A 23,715-nucleotide genomic window follows, 5' to 3' on the forward strand; every position below is an offset into this window, starting at 1 on the left:
GTGAGTGGGGGCTATTTGGACTGGAAGGGGCAGAGTGGCGTAGGTTTTTAGTCGGTAAGGTGGGATCTCCGGGGCCTCTAAACGGAGGCCGCCGGCGGCGGTGGCATCAGGGTCGCTTCCGGAGGAAGAAGAGGAGTGGTTAGGGGAGGTAGGGCTTGAAGCCATTTTTAGAAGACAGTGAAGTGAAAGAAAGGAAAAGATGAGTATGTGTGTGATGCAAAGATAAGGATAGTGGGACTCACCGGAGTAGGATGTGAAGAGTGGGTAGCGGAAAGGGTGATAAGCGACGGCTCCGGAGCGGAAGTGGGCAGAGGGAGTTTGGTAAGCGATTAGGGAAGTAAAGAGGGGTCTCGGAAAGGGATGACTGTGGGGAAGAAGGGTTTTTATAGGGGAAGGGGAGAAGCTGGAAGGGTGACGCGTGTTGGACGCGTGTGGAAGGTTGGAAGTCATGATGGTTTTGGGGAGGTGGGTCGCGTGCAATGGGGAGTTACTGCGCACGATGGGACGGTTATGAAAGGTGAAGTGACGGTTCCGGAGAAAGAGGGAAATTGATGTAACCGACACATCACGTGGGGCAGCCACGTGAGGCGGATAGAGATTTGAAAGGGTTTTAAAATAAGGGAAAGCGCGAAAAGCCTCGCCACTATAAGGATCAAACACCATCGCCTGACGGGTGACACCAACAACAAAGTTCAGTCGCTCGCCGGGGTTACCGCCAGTCAATGATTGAATGATCAGCACATGACCCATGCCTGCCACCTTTCCCGCCGGCGAACGATCATACACCTGCTCCAACTTATCGCCAATACGAAGTAATCGTTCTCGCCGCTTGTGGACTTGTGGACTTGCCAGCTCGGATTGCTCGTCAAGTCAGTGGACTGGGTAACCGAAAATGCTAGTTTCCTTTTGCTCACGCCATGTTGGCGATATAGTTTACTTCTCTTTTCTCAAGCCATGTTGGCAGTGCAGATTCCGGTGTACTGTAAGACATATGTAAAAGCATTTAAAAGACACACTTAGCTCTCATACCTCGAGCTCGGTGTCTTGTGGACTAGTGGACTGGGCGAGCCCCTAGAGGGGCAACGCCCAGCATGTATCCCGCCCTGAGGCGGGGCCCTGGCCTTCAGATGGGTCTTGACCTCGGAGGCCCAATTGGCCCAATAGGTAGTACCCAAGCTCTATAAATAGGAGGTAGTTATCAAGTGTAGGGGACTTTTGGCTCATTTGATGAAATAACACTCGAAATTCAGCACTCTCTCTCACTCTCATTCTCTCTTAGCACAATCCCTCTACCTCTAGGTACTATGCCTCTCTTCAATGTTCATTCCCAGAACATGTGGAACATCTAAGAGCTACTCATTCAAAGAAGTGTAGCCGAGTAGGGAGTCTCGAGTACGCGTTGATTGTTTGTATGATTTCAAGTCATGTTCTTTGCGTCTTTGTGAATGGCATAGGTTTGCTTTTGTTATTTTCATTGTGTTGCTTTCATTTGTTTTGCATTTGTTATTTTCGTTGTGTTGTTTTTCCATTCAATAAAACTTTGCTTTAGAAAAAAAATGTTCATTAAAATCTATTTTATTGGCTCAAAAGTTTAATTATACTTTTAACCCCCTTTTAACTGATTAATTACTAAAGTTTTGAAAATTGTGCGATTTTCATATTTTAATATTCAAAGTATTTATTTTTATTCACATATAGTTTAGGATTTATGATGATGTAAGGACATGATACAAAACTTAAAGTAAAAAAAATAAAAATTAGTAAAAATTGAAGAGTTTTGTAGAATGTTTAAAGAAGGTGAAAATTTGAGGGTTTTTATTTTATGTAAAAAAAATATTTTGATTGGAAGGTTTAAAGAGTTTCACACATTCTTCCGATCATATTTTTCCTATGTTTCTATTTTACATAATTTCTTATTTTAATTTATTTATGATGTGATAAAATAGTGAATGATGATTAGATGTGTGTCTAAGTTTTTTACATTATCAGTATATTGGAAAATACGTGATTGATCTCTGGACCTCCCATTCCCTAACCCATATGTTTCTCAGCTCTTACTACTTGAGTTATCATTCGATGACAAATTTAAAAGTTTTATGTAGAACTAAAATGATTATTTGATTAATTATGACATAATTGATTAATTGTGATACTAAATAAATTAAAAGACGGTAAAAAACTATTAGGAGGCCATAATCACAACAATAATAAATAAATAAATAAAAATGCAACTAAATTATATGTAAAGATACAAAATCTATGGCCGAAGAGGGGTAGCTCAGTTGGCAACGCAGACTGAGTGTGTGGGAAGAGCTCTCGGGTTCGATCCCCACACAATACATTATGGGGGATGGATGATGAGCCTTAAAAGGTGACTGGTACCGAATGTTTATAACAAAAAAAAATACAAAATCTAGTCTCGTTCTCCTAATTAAGGGGAAACTTACTCCTCCAAAGTGGCGTCACTGTCTCCTACTACTAGTTGAGTTTATATTTTTTCCATATTATTAGTGGGATTTTCTTAAAAATTATTTTTAGTTATTTTTTCTCCCTTACCCATCACCCAGATAGCTCTAATATCACACATTTTTTGCATCATGAAAATTACCTTGAGTATTGTCATGGAATTATGCAAGGAGTATGGAAATTTTCATGTGACGATGCACTTATGGAAGAAATTGACTAAGTAGTGGAAGCATAAACAATCAAGGGAGAATTTCAAATGAAAAAACAATCAAGGGAGTCTGTGCATGTTTGGGACCATTCTACAATTGATTCTAAAGACAAAATCAACATTGGGGAGAATTATTTCAAAAAAAAAAAAACATTGGGGAGAATCTCCTATAAGTAGCTTCTAGGTGTGAGGGAATAGAAACGGATTCAAACTTGCTATTAGCATGGGTTTGTGCTACAGCAACTAATGTGCAACTCTCTCTCTCTCTCTCTCTCTCTCTCTCTCTCTCTCTCTCTCTCTCTCTCCCTCTCCCTCTCCTCCCCCATAATACACATACAAACACTCATGGCACTTAACTGCAAGGTGTGCAAAACTGTTAAGGCTACTAATCACTAATTATTGGTAGGGCTAGATTGATGGATGGAATGGAATACTCTTTGAGAGACTGCAGATTTAAATTAAATCAATCACGGACTAATTTGCCAAATGATTGATCATTCGGGAACTAATCTAATTTGGCAAATGATGCAAGAACTAATTTGCCAAATGTTGACATGCTCAACATTGTTAGAAAAATAACACAAACAATTAAAAAAGCAGCAGTCTTCTATTCCCTTTAAGTATAAACAGCTGATTGCATCAACATTCTCTCAAGTCTAGCCAAAAGTCTGTACAGTATGTCTTATAACCTCAGCATCTTTAGAACATATTTGCATCCAAAACTTCATAATGACAGATAGACAGGTAGCTACAAAGTTAACTAGTAAAATAGACAGGTATTCTTTAATTTGATGTAGAGGCTTGCAAACATTTTGCAAACACACCAGAATCTCCATTCAAATGCTTTTCTTCTGCTGAAACTGCAGTTCCATGATCTGAACAATCGCGTCTTGAACGAGCCCTGCGGCAAGGACTAAAAGAAGGATCTTTGAGTGTCTGGATGTCTTTCCTTTTTCGTCTCCTCTGCACATGCAAGAATTCATTTGCTATTGATTCCAATGCTCTCACTGTCAATGGTCGGTTTCTTGTGCTCTGCCTTCTGGGATTTGCATTAGGCTGCTGTTCCACAGAATCAACATCACAAAAGGTTCTCAGTGGTTCCTCAACTACCTCCTGAGTATCAGAAAACGGATCATTTTCTTTTAAGCACTGTCCATCTTCCTCGTCCATTGCCATTTCACTATTTTTATATGGATCATGAGGTATGTTGAAGGTGACCGGCATCTGCGATTCACACTTCTTAACACAAGAAGTGGACTTGCATTTAGGATTGTCATTGAGAATGCTTTCTTCATGATAATCTTCCACACTTTTGTCAGCTGAAGAAGCAATTAAATTACCATTCCCCTGATGACTAACTGGATCAAGAATTTTGGCATCTAGAAAGCTCGATGACAGCGAGAATGCTGGTTTTGTTGATCCCAAGCCTCCTGAGGAATTATCAGCGACACGACTGGCCTCTGCCTTGACACAAGCAGTCAATCTCCTCCTTTTAGTGGGAAGAGCTGCTTGATTGGAATGACCAGATATTGCTCTCCTACTGAATCGATGCTTTATGGTCCTCTTCAGTTGATTGTCCTCAGAAACACTGTTCTTCTGATTTTGCTGGCTTTTTACCATCCTGTTTGCGCCATTATCTGGATTATCATATGCTTCTTTTCGGTTGCTAGAATCACCATAAGATACACCTTTCCGGCTATCAGTATTCGACATTCTAGCTTTGAACACACTTGGTGAATCATCACTAGGAGAGCTACCCTTACTTTTTCTTGAAAGACCAGTCATCTTAAAAGCATTGTCCGATTCAACTGGCGGATTTCTCAGTACTCTCACCTTCTTCAATAATTTTCCCTCGTAAAGCAAACTAGTATCAATAACCGTGGACATAGTCAAATTCTTATCAATGCTGTCACCAGCCGCATCTACATCAATTTTACTTACTGAATTAATAGGCACAGACTTCCATGCCCTTATATCAGATGACTTCCCTCCATGCGCCAAACTAGTATCGATAACCGTGAATTTCATATGGTCTTCATCGCTTGTAGAACCTCGGGGTTTGAGGTAACATTGACGATGAAAATCAGATTGATCATCTTCGCTTGATCCCTTTTCTGGCTCTTCATCAATGCAGCTACCAGCTTTAGCTTCTTCTAGCTCAAGAAGATTTGGTTCAGCTCCCACTTTGCTCAAGACATCACTAACAGAGTCAAAGTAATGATCACCTTTGACAAGTTTTCTCCTTGAAAACTTCTTCACACCAGGGATAAGAAAAACTAGACAGCCCTTGGAGCCGACATAGCCTTGATTCTTTGGTTGCTCAGAGTGCCAACCTCTTGCCAGTAGGCGCGGCCAAACAGCTTCCCAGAAGAGATCATTACTTTTGGCTTTGCTCAGTCGAGATCCTCCGGTCAAAATTTTAATTATCTCACTGGGTTCAAGAGAAGACCAAGCTTTGCAAATTGGTGTGGGAAGCACCTTATTTTTCTTCACAGATTCCGCAGGAAGTCTTGTAAGGTCTTCCTTCTCCTTTCCAATGCCTATTGCTTCCACGAGAACATCGAGTCCAACAAGAGACTTCAAATAAGATACATATTCTTCTAGAGAAGTTTTCCCCTCCACATATGACATGGAAACCTGATTATAGACATAAGCAAAGTAAGGATCAAAGCACGTAAATGATCCAACTGGCATGATTGAAGAAGATGAAAGTCCACTTGCCATAAAGGTCCAAATAATCATAGGTACATCACAACAGGATAATAATTCAATTAGATATTCCACCATGATTACCATGTGAGATACTTCATATTGATTTAGTGAAGCTTTCACTTTCCAACATCAAATGGACTAGAAGAAACAATCCAATTATCTAAGCATCATTTGAAGCTCAAAAACAGATAGAAAAAAAAAACAAAAAAAAAGGTATTTCTAGAAGATACAGATGTGGCTTCTATCCTTCTACATGGTTAGTAAGCCCATAAAAATGGACAGTCAATCATTATAAATATAACACCACATAAGCCAGATTATCACTTAACAAAATTATTGTTGTCATTAAAAAATCATGGCACTTCAAAAAAGAAGTTGAAGAAAGATATACTAGGTGCATGTTTGGAAACCCTTCTACAATTGATTCTGGAGCCATAATCATTTCTGAGGAGAACCTTCTGTGTTTAGCTTCTAGGTTTCAGAATTGATTTTGATGAAAGAGAAGTTGATCCAAACATGTTAATAAAAATACTTGATGAAAAAATCAACATTACCGTTAACATAGGCAGAATGAAAGAAAATTTTGAAAACATAGAATGCAGTGAGACATGCTAAGCCAATCTGACAAATCATAGCTCATTGACAACACTGGAGATGAGATGACACAGTTGAATTGAGTACCTCTAGCAAAGTTTCTCGAGATTCTTCAGAGACATGGGGAATCAAGCGAGACAATAGTTCTTGTTGCCTCAATCCAGTAAAAAGTTTCTGTCCTGTCATACATTTTCTGCCTTTTGCCTTCCTGCACCGTGACCATCTTCGATATTCATCAGATTTGTAAAACTTTCCATAGTAAAATGACAGTATCTCCCCCATCCCTTTGTTCTCTAAGAATCTTTTTATCTGATTAAAGTTCTTCCGAAAAATAAACAATCCAAGGAGAAATCTTTTTACATCAGTATCACTCCAAGAGTTACTAAAACTGCAAGGGGCAATTACAAAAATATTCCTTCTGCCCGGTTGATCAAGCTTGTTGTCTCCAGTCATCGGTTTCAGCTCTTCCCCATCGTCTGATACGCCATTCTTTTTCACATTAGCTGCATTTTCAGGTTTAATTGCATCGGCTGTACCATCAGTGTCTTCATGGTATCCCCGCCCTTCGTCTTCACTATCCTCCACTTCATTATGTATCCATGAAACCGAGATGGGCAAACCAAATGCAAAGGAAAGTGAGCGATCTTGCACAGCTTCTGAATCAGCAGGGTTCCTTTGAAGTTGAAGCCGCTCTAATTCTGTTATCATGGAAGGAACTTCCACCTGGTATTCAGCACCTACTCGAGGATTTTTCTCTGGGTCTCCAACAATATTATTTATATCAGGAGATTTTGGAGGACTATTAGATGCACGCTTCATTATAGTACTGTTAACAATCTGCTCAATTGACGTCTTCTGGCAAAAAATATAGGATAAGTAAGAAAGCTAACTGTTATAAACTCAATCCAAAGCTCAAGACAAAATGTTATAAAGGAAATGTAGATTAGATAACATTGTCAAGGAGCAAACTTCAAACATGAGTTGCAACAAGGAAAAAGATAATGTTCAGAGTTACTCATTAATCATTCATATTTACCATGCTCAGATTTTGCATCTATTGGTACGCGTTACTCATAAGGAATTGACACATTGTATCATTACTTTTCAAACCCTTGCACATTATATATCTAACAAAATATCAGATATCGAATCGTTTTAACTTTCAACTATAGCACCACTTAAAAGAATAACTATTCGTTAACTCAAGAGTACAATACAAGCAACAGGATAAATTTTTGGGTGAGGAATTATTCATTGGCCACTAATTCCAAAAGGATTACAAAAAACAAAGCAAGTTTTTCTATGCACCAGAGAAAATTAGAACACAGTAGAAACTACGAATATTGCCCATTCCATAAAGCATCAAAGTCCTCAACATGGATATTGGACACCTAAATCACTGGCATAAGAAGCTAATAACTTTCCCTGCCCTAGAAGCTAAGTTTGCCTACTCTTTCTCAAGGACAAGATTATTTCAATGGCAGAAACAGCTTCAAAATAACTACACCACACCAGAAGAAAATGAAAAAAAACCCGTGTGGAAAATTATATAAACCCAAAGACTTTTGAATACCGAGCAACAAGAAGATAACAAACCCCAGATCCATTTGTATGTAAGTTCATATCATAATCAAACCAACACCAACATGCAACCCACAAGAGGAAGAGAGGAAGAAATCATGAAAACCACAAGATAACAAAGCACACTCATTCACGCAAGATTGAGCACACACACCCACATTACAAACACACACAGCAACCAATTAATCAAAAGACCAAAAACCCAGAAACATTCCAAGCATCTTCCTCCGACCGTACCCTGTGTTATCATCACACACACAAACATAATCAACGGCATCAACACGTTGAAAAGTGAAAAGGTTGATTACAGAGAAAAGTGAGTGTTTGATACCATCTAAGCAAGCGGTAGAAACATCAAATGCTAAAGCTTAGAAAGGGGAAGCATCAAGCAAGCAAACACAGTAAGAGAGGAAAAAGAAAAACAAATGGGTGGAAATATTTTGATATATGAGTGTGTTATCAGAGTAGGATGAGCATCAAAGGAAAGGAGTGAACGTAAATGGAGAAGATGAAGAAAAAGAACCTGTGTTCAATGGCACTGGAGTGAACGCAACAGGATGGTGAATTCGCGGGGCATGAAAGAGCAGCAGAGTGAATGAATAACTCTTTTACTTCCTTACTTTTAAACATTTTAAACATGCTACATGTTTTTTTTTTCCGGCTGCCGGTATCCGGTTTGCTGACGTCATCCGGTCATTTTTCGGATTCAGAAATTTATCCCCCCGATTATGCCAAACGGAACAATAGCTTTTCTTGCACACTCATCTTGTGTTGTTATGTTGAGTAATAATATCATATGAACTTCAATTGTTTTTGTTAGTATTTTTGTTACATTTGTAATTGTAATTTCTTTTTAGATTAAATCAAAGTTGGGTAGAATTTCTATGAGTGAACAAATTCTCCATATCAAGTATTTATTAACGATATTCTAAAATATTTTACTTCCTTACTTTTAAACACGCCACATGTTTTTTTTTTCTCCAGCGGCCGGTATCCCCTTTGCTGATGTCATCCGGTCATTTTTTGGATTCAGAAATTTATCCCCCCGATTATGTCGGACCGAACGATAGCTTTTCTTGCACACTCATGTTGTGTTGCTATGCTGGGTAATAGTATCATATGAACTTTGATTGTTTTTGTTAGTATTTTAGTTACAAATGTATATTTTTTTACATTATATCAAAGACGAGTTGAGTGTCTATGAGTGAAAAAACTCTCCATATCAAGTATTTAACATAGCAATTGTGAAATATTTTACTTCCTTACTTTTAAACACACCGCATGTTTTTTTTCCTGCGGCCGGTATCCAGTTTACTTTTGGATGTCATATGGTCAATTTTCGGATGTCAAATATTTCACATTCAGAACTTTATCCCCTCGGGAATGCCGGACGGAACGATAGCTCTTCGTTCACACTCATCTTGTGTTGTTATGCTGGGTAATAATATCATATGAACTTCGATTGTTTTTGTTAGTATTTTTGTTACATTTGTAAATTTTTTTAGATTAAATCAAAGTCGAGTAGAATTTCTATGAGTAAAAGAATTCTCCATATCAAGTATTTATTAACGATATTGTAAAATCTTTTACTTCCTTACATTTAAACACGCCACATGATTTTTTTTGCGGTGACCGGTATCTGGTTTCCTCTTCTGCCGTCATTCGATCACTTTTCGGACCTCAACTATTTCAGATTCAGAACTTTATCCCCCCAAGCATTTCGGACGGAATGATAGCTCTTATCGCACACTCATCTTAATTGTGTTACTATGCTGGGTAATAATATCATATGAACTTTGATTATTTTTGTTAGTATTTTAGTCGTAATTTTAATGTTTTTTAGATTAAATCAAAGTCAAGTATAATTTCTATGAGTGGAAAAACTCTCAACGTAGCAACATAAAATGTTTGAAGGAGAAAGAAAATGAAAAATGACCAATGTAAAATGTTATATTTAGATATAAACTACACGAAAATTATGTAAATAGATGAAAAACTCAACAAAACTATTCCTATTTCTAATTCCATAATATTCCAATAGATTATTAGTATTTTTTTATTATTTTATTTAAATTACTGAAGAAATAAAATCTCTGGTATTGATTGGTTATAGTTACGTAGTCCACACATTTAGACCCGATAAAAAAACGCCCTGTGCCGAAGCTTTAACATAATATTTTAGGGGTCAAAATAAATGATTTAATACATAAGTCAAAAATTAATATTATGTTATAAATATAAAACCTAATGATTTAATTTATGCATTGAAAAAGATTTTTTACAAATGCATCTAAACTATTCCTATTTCTAATTGCATAATTTTCCAATAAATTATTAGTATTTTTTTATTATTTCATGGGTTAAATACTTTTTTAGTCTCTGAAATTGTAAATGTAATCAACCCTGATCCTTGTAATTTTTATTATTATTTCAATGGCATTTGAGTGAACGCAATAGGATGGTGAATTCATGGGGCATGAAAGAGCAGCAGAATGAATGAATATCTCTTTTACTTTCTTACTTTTAAACACACCACATGGTTTTTTTTCTGGCGGCTGGTATCCAGTTTTCTCTTCCGACATCATCCGGTCAATTTTTGAACGTCAACTACTTCAAATTCAGAATTTTATCCTCATGAGTATGTTGGATTGAACCATAGCTCTTCTCGCACACTCATCTTGTGTTGCTATGCTGGGTAATAATAGCATATGAACTTCCATTGTTTTTTTTTTGAGTAAAGTACACTCATCCCCCTCAAGTTTTGTTAGAATAACACTCCACCCCATTCTTATCTAAAATCTACACCCCACCCCATTTTATATAGAGGCAAATTTAGTGACGAAAAATATTCTTCATTAATAATTAGTTATTATTTAAATTGTTAATCAATAATTTCAAAAAATATGTTCAATATAATCCAATAAATATAAAAATGAAAACATCACAGTCCTCCTCATTCTCTCAATCGCGTTCTTCCTCCGTAAATTCACAATGCAAATTCTGCAATAGCACACATGACCGGTTGACAAACCATATCTCGAACATAGTGAAACATGCTTGTGTTTTCATATTTGGTAATAATTCAATTTTAATCAAAATAATCTATTTATAACTCCAATTTTTAAAATTGGATTGTATCCGGATAACGCTTGCATCCTCTTTCTTACCGCGGCTGCTGGCACAGAGTTAGCCGATGCTTATTCCCCGGATACCGTCATTGCTTCTTCTCCTGGAAAAGAAGTTCACGACCCGTAGGCCCTCTACCTCCACGCGGCATTGTTCCGTCAGGCTTTCGCCCATTGTGGAAAATTCCCCACTGCTGCCTCCCGTTCCAAAAAGCAACACAAATGGGTGGTGAAGAAAATAGAGAAACAAAATTAAGAAATATGAAGTGGATCGGAGGTTATTAGAACCCAACGATGCGGTGGAGCACCGTTTTTAACAAAATCCAACAACATCTTAAACCAACAAAGTGTTTGCTCACAACTTAAAGGGGTGAAGTTCACAACAAGTAGTTGAACAAGTGACTTTGGGGATGTGCGATTCACGTTCTGGGGTTCAAGTCGCAACAAAACTTTGAGGCATGGTGGTGCCATGGGGTTTCACATTCTGGGATGGTTGTCGTCGTGTTAAAGGGAGCAAAGGTTTGGTGGTGACCGTTTGTGGTGAGAAATACGATTTGGAGATAGATGAGACGTGGACTTAACAGGCAGAGTAGATGGTTTTTTTAAATTTAATTCAGTAAAATTATTTTCATAAATTGATGAATGATAGTGTATATGCATTTAATTTATTTAAATTTTAACTAATTAGTAATTATTTTTTATTAGTGACGAATTTGTTTTCGTCACTAAATTTTGCCTTTATAAAAAATGGGGTGGAGTGTAGATTTTAAAAAACAATGGGGTGGAGTGTCATTCTTGCAAACCTTGAGGGGGGGTGAGTGTATTTTACTCTTTTTTTTTTAAGAACTTCCATTGTTTTTTTTACTAGTATTTTCGTTACAATTGTAAGTTTTTTAGATTAATTCAAAGTCGGGTAGAATTTCTTTGAGTGAAAAATATCTTCATATCAGTATTTATTAACGTAGCTATTGTAAAATCTTTTACTTCCTTACTTTTAAACACGCGACATATTTTTTTGCGGTGGCCGGTATCCGGTTTCCTCTTTGAACGTCATCCGGTCAGTTTTCGAACGTCAACTATTTCATCTTTTACTACCTTGCATGCAGCTGTGTTAACCTTAGAGAGAAAGTCGACACTGGATTGCACTGAGGTCTGCCATTTTTTTTACTTTTAAGGCAGTGGTTCTTCCACGGCGCAACCTTTCTTCATAATATTTCCACAGTAATTAATCAACTAAATTCGACAAATGTTGGTGGAGCATATATTGATTTAGTTGTCCAGAAGGTGAAGAGTTTAGTTCCTTTTTTTGTATTCATTTCTTTTGCTCATTTTACAGGGAAGGCAATGTTGCTGCTCATCATCTAGCTAAATTTTCACCTGTCTCTACTCTCTAGTGATGTGGTTTGGATAGGTTCCACATGTATAATGTATTAAAATAGGGCAAGGTGTAAAAAGTATTTCTCTATCTATTTTATATTTTTACACTACTATTTTAATTTGTTTACTTATATATATTTTTTGATAATTTTTTTAGATTGATTTATGAAAACTTAATTTTTTCATCGAAAGTTTTTTTTTCCTATTATATACTTAGTTTTTAGGCTTAATTCCAGTTTGGGCCCCTGATGTTTCACAAATGTGCGGTTTGCATCCCCTGTGTTTAAAATGTGCGGTCAAACTCCCTCATGTTTCTAAAACGGTCGATTGAAGCCCTTCCGTCCATCTCTGTCAGTTGACCAAACGGAAATGCTGACGTGTCACTTATTTATTTCATAAAATATAGGCTACTAAATGGTGACGGAAATAATCCGTCACAAAAACCTTCAGTCAAAAAAAGATCAATTTAAAATCAAAAATCATCTTCAAATGCTTGCATAAACCACTGAATTAAATTAGATTCTTAGACCACCCACGAACTTCAAGGTTCAGGCCTAATCTAGCAATTGTCATTCCTTACGGATTGTCTTTTCTAGTGATTAATATATATAACAAGCAAGATCAAAAATCAATTAGAAAATTTGGTCTATATGACTTGTTATCTTCTAGAATCAAATCCACCTTTTTCAAATGAAACAAGCGATGCATAGGTTTTCTACAGAAATTAAAACAAATATCAAAACACTCACAATCACACACAGAAAGAACGAAATCAAAATAGATTTGAAGCACGAATCACATACAATACTAACAGATTGAAAAAGGAGAAGCGCGAGAGAGAGAGGATGAAGCGGTACTGACAGAAAAAAAGGAGACCACCAAGTGCACCGACGAAAGAGGAGAAGACGAAGCGGCAGACGGTGAGATCAAGGCAAGCGTCCCATTTGGCATCGAGGCCGTACTGCGGCGGAATAATTTCTTTGTTGTCAGCCATTGTTGTTGCTGTTTCTGCTTCTGCGCTTTTTCTTCTTCTTCTTTATTTTGGTGAGTGATGCCTTGGTTTCATGGGTCTACTTGTTCTGGAAAAATGTGATTTTAAATTGATCTTTTTGAGGGAGAGGGGTTTTGGCTGAAGTGTTTTGTGACAGATTATTTCCGTCACCAATTAATAGCCTATATTATATGAATTAAATAAGTGACACGTCAGCATTTCCGTTTGGTCAACTGACAGAGATGGACGGAAGGGCTTCAATCGACCGTTATAGAAACATGAGAGAGTTTGACCGCACATTTTAAATATAGGGGATGCAAACCGCACATTTATGAAACATCAGGGGCTCAAACTGGAATTAAGCCTAATTTTTAATAACCATATTATTCTATCTATTTGACATTACCATTTTCAAAATATTTTTTCATTAAAATATATTTTTGAAATTTTTTTAACATTTTTTGTGGAAACTTACTGTTCCCTTAAGGTGGCTTCTAGCCTTCTAAGATGAAAGAGAGATATGTCTTTCATGGTGAAAGACCAAAATTACCTACTATAGCATGTGACAGTGACTTGTTGAAGAAAAAACACGAACGTTTGAATTACCCTCCAAGGAGAAATAAAAACCAGAAAACAGATTAAGGAGATTAAAAGCTAAAACACAATGCTCCACTTCCAAGTCCAAGACTGCCCAGACAAAGCCAACATCCAATTGCCATCATTAAGACCATGCCCATTGAGAAGAAGGCATATCTACTTGTAATTCAACTATTCAAGTGTTAGCATATCTACTTGTAAAATGGTAATTTATATTTCTACTTTATATTAAGAAATTACACATGGGTGGTAGTAATTTTATAATTCTCCATTTCAAAAAAAAAAAAATATAATTCTCCCACGACATATTTTCACACTTTAATTATGATACATTATATTTATTTGCTGTTAAATTATATAAAAGTACATCCTCTAAATTGTAATAAAGAATTTAACAATGTCAAATTTTATCATCTTTAATTATGTAACACAAAAACTAATGGTGGAAATGTGGAATGATGAAATTTGAGATGGTGTTTTTTTTTCCAGTTGAGAGGATGTTGATGTAATAAAGTATCATTTACAGAAGGGGAGCAAGGAATTTTTTTATTCAATAAATTCAGACTATCCAGAGTATCCAGTGCCAACAGAAAAAAAAAAACTAATTTCTTTGCCGCGGTACTCATAAAATGGAAGTGAATAATAAGTATATCACCTCATCACCTGTGAGAGAAAATTTTAGTGAGTAATGGACATCCATTCAGTAAAACAAATCTAAATAACATAATTTTTTTTAAGCCACAGTAGAATATACAAATAAAAATAGAAAATGTAGATAAGATAAGTATCTTACATAAATAATTTTCTTTTATTGTTTCGTCCCCAAAAGCCAGCTATTGAAACCACAGTGCTGCTTAACAAGTTTAAGAGACTGTTTAACAAGTTTAGGAAAACGTGAGTAACACTCTGTTTTCCCTTCATTTTGCACCTCAACATCTTCATGCATTATCATAGTTTCATATTTTGAGGCATTTTTTACGTAAAGTAGGTCCATTTCCGACTACGATACTGATACTAATACTGGTGATGACGATATACTTACAAGCTCTGTAGTGCATGATCATGTTTTCCCTTGTTTTGTGATTCATTGTTGAAATGTCTATTTTCTTGGTGTTTAGGTTTGTTTTGAAAGTTTATTGTAATACTTTGCGCTCAAATTACAAATACTTCATATTGCTTCTTGCTAAAAGGTCAAGAAGGAGCTCAAATTAAAAAAGAGAAGCAAGAAGCAATATGAATTATTTGTAATTTGAGCTCTCCCATCATCTCCAAAATCAGAGTAACAAATTAGGTTCAACAAAAGTCTTAAGAGTCATTATTCAACTATGGAAAGCTATAGTAATAGCGTGTAACACAAACCAATTTATTCAGCAATAGATCTCATTAGCATCATTGTTCCTCTACAATGATGCACGCATGGAAGGTGGGGTAGTTTCACGGTTGCAAGTGCATCATTGTAGAAGAATAGTGATCCTGATGAGATCTATTGCTCAATAAATTAGTTTGTCCTACACGCCATTACCATAGCTTTTCATAGTTGAATAAGGACTCTCAAGGCTTATGTTGAACCTAATTTGTTAGGTGGCTCTGATTTTGGAGATGATGGGAGAGCTCAAATTACAAATACTTCGTATTGCTTCTTGCTTCTTTTTTTTTTTTAATTTGAGCTTCTTCTTTTGACATTTTAGCAAGAATAATATGAACTATTTGATTTGAGAAAGAAAAAAAAAATCAAGTATTACACTAAACTTTCAAAACAAACCCATTTGGACTTGAGTTCGCCGGCGTGGTGACGGTGGTGGCCAGATTATCTTGCAGTGGAACTCGGAAATGAAGGGGATGGAGGACACGGCCGCTGGGTCGAACGGCAGCATCGACGGAGGCTTCTGGTGATGGTGGATCGGTTCTGAAATGGCTTGACTGATGTGATGATTTGGGGGAATTTTGAAGATGGTAGCAGTGGGTAAACGGTGGTCATGGTGTTCGGGTTGCTTCTTAGCTGAGCGAAGGTGACTTCATGGTGAAGGTTCAGCAATGTTGGAGCTTGTAGTATGGTTTGAAGAGGGGAAGCTTGTGTTGCAGGTGGGAGGTTAGTGTGTTATTTCTATGGAAGTGGTGACATTATGGTTGTGCCGCTTTGTTAATGAAGAAAGTGGAGGTTGGGAATGAAGTATTGAAGGAAGGGGGTTTATGATGGAAGATCATGGCCATGGGGGATGGGAGAAGTGATGGTATATGGTGGGAGGAGGAGTTGGTTTATGGTGTTGCTGCTCTTAGGAGATGAAAGGAAGTTGAATGGAGTTTTTGTGTGTGTTCTTGATGGATCTCGGGCTCAGGCTGTGAAGAAGAGTTATTTATGGAAGAAGAAGTGCAGGAGGTTCAGTAGTGTGATCAAAAGTGAAGCTCCATGTGTTCTGGTTCCTACCTTTTTCATGTTTAGTTCTCAACTTTTGACTTTCTCCTCCTCTGAAGCATGGGTCTCATTCCTCTGTTTTGAAGCATACACGGATCACAATCCCAAGTTTTCCTCATTCTTGACTACATTTTGTCTCCTCTTTTTTGATTCACTTATTGCATTAATACAACATCTCTGAATCAACTTTTCTTCCGTATCCCGAAAGTTTCAAGCATACTTTATATGTGTTTATGTCACACATCATTTGCATCAACAATTTATCGAGTTCATAATTTTTTTTTCCTTTCTTTGTAAGGCATTGTGCCAGATTTTAAATATTCATCCAGTTTGGAGACAGAATTTACCTTAGATAATATTGAAACTGACATGACTACAATTTATAATTCATTAATTCCACCAAAGTAGCTGCTACCCATCACGTGAACATTCTTAACACATGTTACAGTTTTGCCCCAAATTGGTGAAAACAAAATGGTATGTCTAAGATTCTTAACACCTCGCATGTTTATCATTGATGAGTATTTGTATCCCATATATTGTTCTTCAATACTTTTTAATATGGAAGAAGAGGAAAAAATGACTCTATCATCTTAATGAACCAAATGAACATACATGGACATTTGTGGGGGCTTCCAACCGCCACAAGATGTTGCAAGCTGCCACAAAATGTTGCTGCAAAAAGTTGACATAATTTGTGGCGGACTAACAACATTTTTGTGGCGGTTTTAACCCCCACAAATGTCCATTGTAAAAAAATTGAGAGAAATCTACATGAGAGGATCCTTCCCATCTATCTATTATAATATATTAATCCTAAAGCGCGGCATGTAGCGCTGACACCTCATGATTATTCTACTACTAAAAATTTGTCATGTCAGATTTTAACTTTACGTGTCAACATGTTTTACTCAACTTGCTCTCCTTCCTTTTACAATGTATAACCATTACCTATTGCTGATCCCATTACGTTTCGTTTCCTAGACTTCTCATTTCTCCCATAATCACACTAACATAAACGAAAGAAAGAAGGAAAAGAAAAGTCAGGTGGAACAAAAAACTGTAACCAAAATCAATCAATACAAAGATGAATTGGCGTCTCCACCTAGTTTGATTTAATTGAATATGCAGACCAATTTCAAAAAAAAAAAGATGAATCAAAATAAAATCACATGAGTTCTGTAAATTCTGCAAATAGAAACACCTTTCACCCTCCCCAAAAAGGAGATAAACATAAATTGTCCACTCAATCAATAACTTATCACACATGAGCAATGACCATGCATATCATTTAATAAGATGAAACAATTGAGAGAAATTATGAAAAGGATCCTAAAGAGAGAGGAGATTTAAGTTAATATTCATGTAAAACTTTTAGGCCTTTGAATGGTTCAACTAAATATGCAACTATCAGGACAACAGCGAGAATGCTGGTTTTGTTGATCCGGAGCCTCCTGAAACTGTTCTTCTGATTTTGCTAGCTTTTTATCAGGACTAATTTGCCAAATGATTGATCTTTCGGGAACTAATCTAATTTGGAAAATGATCAAGAACTAATTTGCCAAATGTGGACATGCTCAACATTGTTAGAAAAATAACACAAACTAAAAAAGCAGTTTTCTATTCCTTTTAAGTATAAACAGCTGATTGCATCAACATTCTCTCAAGTCTAGCCAAAAGTCTGTACAGTATGTCTTATAACCTCAGCAGCTTTAGAACATATTTGCATCCAAAACTTCATAATGACAGATAGACAGGTAGCTTCAAAGTTAACAAGTAAAATAGACAGGTATTCTTTAATTTGATGTAGAGGCTTGCAAACATTTTGCTAACACACCAGAATCTCCATTCAAATTCTTTTCTTCTGCTGATACTGCAGTTCCATGATCTGAACAATCGCGTCTTGAACGAGCCCTGCGGCAAGGACTAAAAGAAGGATCTTTGAGCGTCTGGATGTCTTTCCTTTTCCGTCTCCTCTGCACATGCAAGAATTCATTTGCTATTGATTCCAATGCTCGCACTGTCAATGGTCGGTTTCTTGTGCTCTGCCTTCTGGGATTTGCATTAGGCTGCTGTTCCACAGAATCAACATCACAAGAGGTTCTCAGTGGTTTCTCAACTACCTCCTGAGTATCAGAAGTCTGAAACGGATCCTTTTCTTTTAAGCACTGTCCATCTTCCTTGTCCATTGCCATTTCACTATTTGTAGATGGATCATGAGGCATGTTGAAGGTGACCGGCATCTGCGATTCACACTTCTTAACACAAGAAGTGGACTTGCATTTAGGATTGTCATTGAGAATACTTTCTTCATGATAATCTTTCACACTTTTGCCAGCTGAAGAAGCAATTAAATTTCCATTCTCCTTATGGCTAACTGGATCACGAATTTTGGCATCTACAAAGCTCGTCGACAGCGAGAATGCCTGTTTGGTTGATCCCAAGCCTCCTGAGGAATTATCAGCGACACGGCTGGCCTCTGCCTTGACACAAGCAGTCAATCTCCTCCTTTTAGTGGGAAGAGCTGCATGATTGGAATGACCAGATATTGCTCTCCTACTGAATTGATGCTTTATGGTCCTCTTCAGTTGATTGTCCTCAGAAACACTGTTCTTCTGATTTTGCTGGCTTTTTACCATCCTGTTTGCGCCATTATCTGGATTATCATATGCTTCTTTTCGGTTGGTAGAATCACCATAAGATACACCTTTCCGGATATCAGTATTCGACATACTAGCTTTGAACACACTTGGTGAATCATCATTAGGAGAGCTACCCTTACTTTTTCTTGAAAGACCAGTCATCTTAGAAGCATTGTCCGATTCAACTGGCGGATTTCTCAGTACTCTCACCTTCTTCAATAATTTTCCCTCATAAAGCAAACTGGTATCAATAACCGTGAACATAGTCAAATTCTTATCAATGCTGTCACCAGCCGCATCTACATCAATTTTACTTACTGAATTAATAGGCACAGACTTCCATGCCCTTATATCAGATGACTTCCCTCCATGCGCCAAACTGGTATCGATAACCATGAATTTCATATGGTCTTCATCGCTTGTAGAACCTTGGGGTTTGAGGTAACATTGACGATGAAAATCAGATTGATCATCTTCGCTTGATCCCTTTTCTGGCTCTTCATCAATGCAGCTACCAGCTTTAGCTTCTTCTAGCTCAAGAAGATTTGGTTCAGCTCCCACTTTGCTCAAGACATCACTAACAGAGTCAAAGTAATGATCACCTTTGACAAGTTTTCTCCTTGAAAACTTCTTCACACCAGGGATAAGAAAAACTAGACAGCCCTTGGAGCCGAGATAGCCTTGATTCTTCGGTTGCTCAGAGTGCCAACCTCTTGCCAGTAGGCGCGGCCAAACAGCTTCCCAGAAGAGATCATTACTTTTGGCTTTGCTCAGTCGAGATCCTCCGGTCAAAATTTTCATTATCTCACTGGGTTCAAGAGAAGACCAAGCTTTGCAAGTTGGTGTGGGAAGCACCTTAGTTTTCTTCACAGGTTCCGCAGGAAGTCTTGTAAGGTCTTCCTTCTCCTTCCCAATGCCTATTGCTTCCACAAGAACATCAAGTCCAACAAGAGACTTCAAATAAGATACATATTCTTCTAGAGAAGTTTTCCCCTCCACATATAACATGGAAACCTGATTATAGACATAAGCAAAGTAAGGATCAAAGCACATAAATGATGCAACTGGCATGATTGAAGAAGATGAAAGTCCACTTGCCATAAAGGTCCAAATAATCATAGGTACATCACAACAGGATAATAATTCAATTAGATATTCCACCGTGATTACCATGTGAGATACTTCATATTGATATAGTGAAGCTTTCACTTTCCAACATCAAATGGACTAGAAGAAACAATCCAATTATCTAAGCATCATTTGAAGCTCAAAAAGAGAAAAAAAACAAAAAAAAAGGTATTTCTAGAAGATACAGATGTGGCTTCTATCCTTCTACATGGTTAGTAAGCCCCCATAAAATGGACAGTCAATCATTATAAATATAACACCACATAAGCCAGATTATTACTTAACAAAATTATTGTTGTCATTAAAAAATCATGGCAATTCAAAAAATAAGTTGAAGAAAGATATACTAAGTGCATGTTTGGAAAATCTTCTACAATTGATTCTGGAGCCATAATCATTTCTGAGGAGAACCTTCTGTGTTTAGCTTCTAGGTTTCAAAATTGATTTTGATGAAAGAGAAGTTGATCCAAACATGTTAATAGAAATACTTGATGAAAAAATCAACATTACAGTTAACAAAGGCAGAATGAAAGAAAATTTTGAAAACATAGACTGCAGTGAGACATGCTAAGCATCTGACAAATCATAGCTCATTGACAACACTGGAGATGAGATGACACAGTTGAATTGAGTACCTCTAGCAAAGTCTCTCGAGATTCTTCAGAGACATGGGGAATCAAGCGAGACAATAGTTTTTGTTGCCTCAATCCAGTAAAAAGTTTATGTCCTGTCATACATTTTCTACCTTTTGCCTTCCTGCACCCTGACCATCTTCGATACTCATCAGATTTGTAAAACTTTCCATAGTAAAATGACAGTATCTCCCCCATCCCTTTGTTCTCTAAGAATCTTTTTATCTGATTAAAGTTCTTCCGAAAAATAAACAAACCAAGGAGAAATCTTTTTACATCAGTATCACTCCAAGAGTTACTCAAACTGCAAGGGGAAATTACAAAAAAATTCTTTCTGCCTGGTTGATCAAGCTTGTTGTCTCCAGCCATCAGTTTCAGCTCTGCCCCATCGTCTGATACGCCGTTCTTTTTCACATTAGCTGCTTTTTCAGGTTTAATTGCATCGGCTGTACCATCAGTGTCTTCATGGTATCCCTGTCCTTCGTCTTCACTATCCTCCACTTCATTATGTATCCACGAAACCGAGATGGGCAAACCAAATGCAAAGGAAAGTGAGCGATCTTGCACAGCTTCTGAATCAGCAGGGTTCCTTTGAAGCCGAAGCTGCTCTAATTCTGTTATCATGGAAGGAACTTCCACCTGGTATTCAGCACCTACTCGAGGATTTTTCTCTGGGTCTCCAACAATATTATTTATATCAGGAGATTTTGGAGGACTATTAGATGCACGCTTCATTATAGTACTGTTAACACTCTTCTCAATTGACGTCATCTGGCAAAAAATATAGGATAAGTAAGAAAGCTAACAGTTATAAACTCAATTCAAAGCTCAACAAGAAATGTTATAAAGGAAATGTAGATTAGATAACATTGTCAAGGAGCAAACTTCAAACATGAGTTGCAACAAGGAACAAAGATAATGTTCAGAGTTACTCATTAACCATTCATATTTACCATTCTCAGATTTTACAACTATTGGTATGCAACCACTCAAAAGGAATTGACAAACCCTTGCATATTAGCTATCTAACGAAGTATCAGATATCAAATTGTTTTCACATTGAACTATTTCACCACTTCTTAAAAGAATAACAATTCATTAACTCAAGAGTACAATACAAGTAACAGCAGAAATTTTTGGGTGAGTAATTATTCATTGGCCATTAAATTCCAAAAGGATTACAACAAACAAAGCAAGTTTTTCTATGTACCAGAGAAAATTAGAACACAGCAGAAAATACAAAAAATTGTCAATTCCATAAAGCATCAAAGTCCCCAACATGGATAAACCACTGGCATACCGCATATGAAGCTATTAACTTTCCCTGCCCCAGAAGCTAAATTTGTCTACTCTTTCTCAAGGACAGGATTATTGCAATGGCGGAAACAGCTTCAAAATAACTACACCACACCAGACCAAAAGGCAGAAGAAAAAAAAAGAAAAAAAAACGTGTCGAAAATGATATAAAGCCAAAGACTTTTGAATACCAAGCAACAAGAAGATAACAAACCCCAGATCCATTTGTATGTAAGTTCATATCATAATCAAACCAACACCAACATGCAACCCACAAGAGGAAGAGAGGAAGAAATCATGAAAACCACAAGATAACAAAGCACACTCATTCACACAAGATTGAGCACACACACCCACATTACAAACACACACAACAACCAATTAATCAAAAACCCAGAAACATTCCAAAGCATCTTCCTCCGACCGTACCCTGTGTTATCATCACACACACAAACATAATCAACGGCATCAACACGTTGAAAAGTGAAAAGGTTGATTACAGAGAAAAGTGAGTGTTTGATACCATCTAAGCAAGCGGTAGAAACATCAAATGCTAAAGCTTAGAAAGGGGAAGCATCAAGCAAGCAAACACAGTAAGAGAGGAAAAAGAAAAACAAATGGGTGGAAATATTTTGATATATGAGTGTGTTATCAGAGTAGGATGAGCATCAAAGGAAAGGAGTGAACGTAAATGGAGAAGATGAAGAAAAAGAACCTGTGTTCAATGGCACTGGAGTGAACGCAACAGGATGGTGAATTCGCGGGGCATGAAAGAGTAGCAGAATGAATGAGTAACTCTTTTACTTCCTTACTTTTAAACAGGGCACATGTTTTTTTTTTTTTTCGGCGGCCGGTATCCAGTTTACTGACGTCATCTAGTGACTTTTCAAACGTCAACTATTTCAGATTCAGAACTTTATCCCCGAGTATGTCGAATGGAACCATAGCTTTTCTCACACATTCATCTTGTATTGCTATTTTCTCACACATTCATCTTGTATTGCTATGCTCGGTAATAATATCATTTGAACTTGGATTGTTTTTGTTAGTATTTTAGTTTTTTTTTTTGAAACATTAGAATTTTAGTTACAATTGTAATTTTTTTAGATCAAGTCAAAGTCGGGTAGAATTTTTATGAGTAAAAAAAATCTCCATATCAAGTATTTATTAACTTAGCAATTGTAAAATCTTTTACTTCCATACTTTTAAACACGCCACGTGTTTTTTTTTTTGCAGCGGCAGGTATCCGGTTTACTCTTTAGACGTCATCCGGTTAATTTTCAGACGTCAACTATTTCAAATTCATAACTTTATCCCCCCGAGAATGCCGGATGGGACGATTGCTCTTATCACACACTCATCTTGTGTTGCTATGCTGCCATATGAACTTGAATTGTTTTTGTTAGTATTTTAGTCACAATTATAAATTTTCATAGATTAAATCAAAGTTGGGTAGAATTTCTATGAGTGAAAAAATTCTCTATGTCAAGTATTTAACGTAACAACATTTATAATCGTGATTATAAAATATTTGAAGGAGAAAGAAAATGAGAAATGTTATGTTTAGATATAAACTACACAAAATTTATGCAAATAGATGAAAAACTCAACAAAACTATTCTTATTTCTAATTGCATAATTTTCCTATAAATTACTAGTATATTTTTTATTATTTCATTTAAATTTGTGAAAAAATAAAATCCTAAGTATTGATTGGTTATTGTTATGTAATCCAGACATTTAGACCCAATAAAGCATCGCCCCGTGGTGAAGCTTTAACATAATATTTTAAGGGCCAAAATAATTTTTTTAATGCATAGGTCAAAAATTAACATTATGTTATAAATATAAAACATAATGATTTAATTTATGCATTTAGAATGATTATTTTTTTCACATGCAACTAAACTATTCCTATTCCTAATTGCATAATTTTCCAATAAATTATTAGTA

General features: G+C 36.6%; 2 protein-coding genes across 3 annotated transcripts; both read right to left on the reverse strand.

Moving 5' to 3' along the window:
* Positions 1 to 3,228: 3,228 nt before the first annotated feature.
* Positions 3,229 to 8,148, reverse strand: LOC130731181 (uncharacterized). Of its 2 annotated transcripts, none has more exons than XM_057583390.1 (3): positions 8,085 to 8,148; positions 6,068 to 6,832; positions 3,229 to 5,311 (listed from the first exon to the last, which is right to left on the reverse strand). In XM_057583390.1, exons 2-3 carry the CDS (start codon positions 6,797 to 6,799, stop codon positions 3,458 to 3,460), a joined length of 2,586 nt encoding a protein of 861 aa, XP_057439373.1. In that variant the 5' UTR covers positions 6,800 to 6,832; positions 8,085 to 8,148; the 3' UTR covers positions 3,229 to 3,457. The 2 variants fall into 2 exon arrangements, with proteins under 2 accessions (XP_057439373.1, XP_057439374.1); XM_057583391.1 differs by having other exon boundaries at positions 6,068 to 6,835; positions 8,085 to 8,147.
* Positions 8,149 to 17,514: 9,366 nt separating this feature from the next.
* LOC130731182 (uncharacterized) lies at positions 17,515 to 23,074 on the reverse strand. Its single transcript, XM_057583392.1, has 3 exons — positions 22,478 to 23,074; positions 20,470 to 21,237; positions 17,515 to 19,720 (listed from the first exon to the last, which is right to left on the reverse strand). Exons 2-3 carry the CDS (start codon positions 21,235 to 21,237, stop codon positions 17,861 to 17,863), a joined length of 2,628 nt encoding a protein of 875 aa, XP_057439375.1. The 5' UTR covers positions 22,478 to 23,074; the 3' UTR covers positions 17,515 to 17,860.
* Between the last annotated feature and the right edge of the window lie 641 nt (positions 23,075 to 23,715).

This window comes from Lotus japonicus, chromosome 1 (assembly GCF_012489685.1).
Source record: "Lotus japonicus ecotype B-129 chromosome 1, LjGifu_v1.2".
Taxonomy (NCBI): Eukaryota; Viridiplantae; Streptophyta; class Magnoliopsida; order Fabales; family Fabaceae; genus Lotus; species Lotus japonicus.

Bases quoted from the DNA above. Each gene is read 5' to 3' on its own strand.
- LOC130731181 (XM_057583390.1), bottom strand. From the start codon at position 6,799: ATGAAGCGTGCATCTAATAGTCCTCCAAAATCTCCTGATATAAATAAT. The intron at 5,312-6,067 runs GTACTCAATTCA...GTCTATAATCAG, and splicing joins CTCGAGAAACTTTGCTAGAG to GTTTCCATGTCATATGTGGA.
- LOC130731182 (XM_057583392.1), bottom strand. From the start codon at position 21,237: ATGACGTCAATTGAGAAGAGTGTTAACAGTACTATAATGAAGCGTGCA. The intron at 19,721-20,469 runs GTACTCAATTCA...GTCTATAATCAG, and splicing joins CTCGAGAGACTTTGCTAGAG to GTTTCCATGTTATATGTGGA.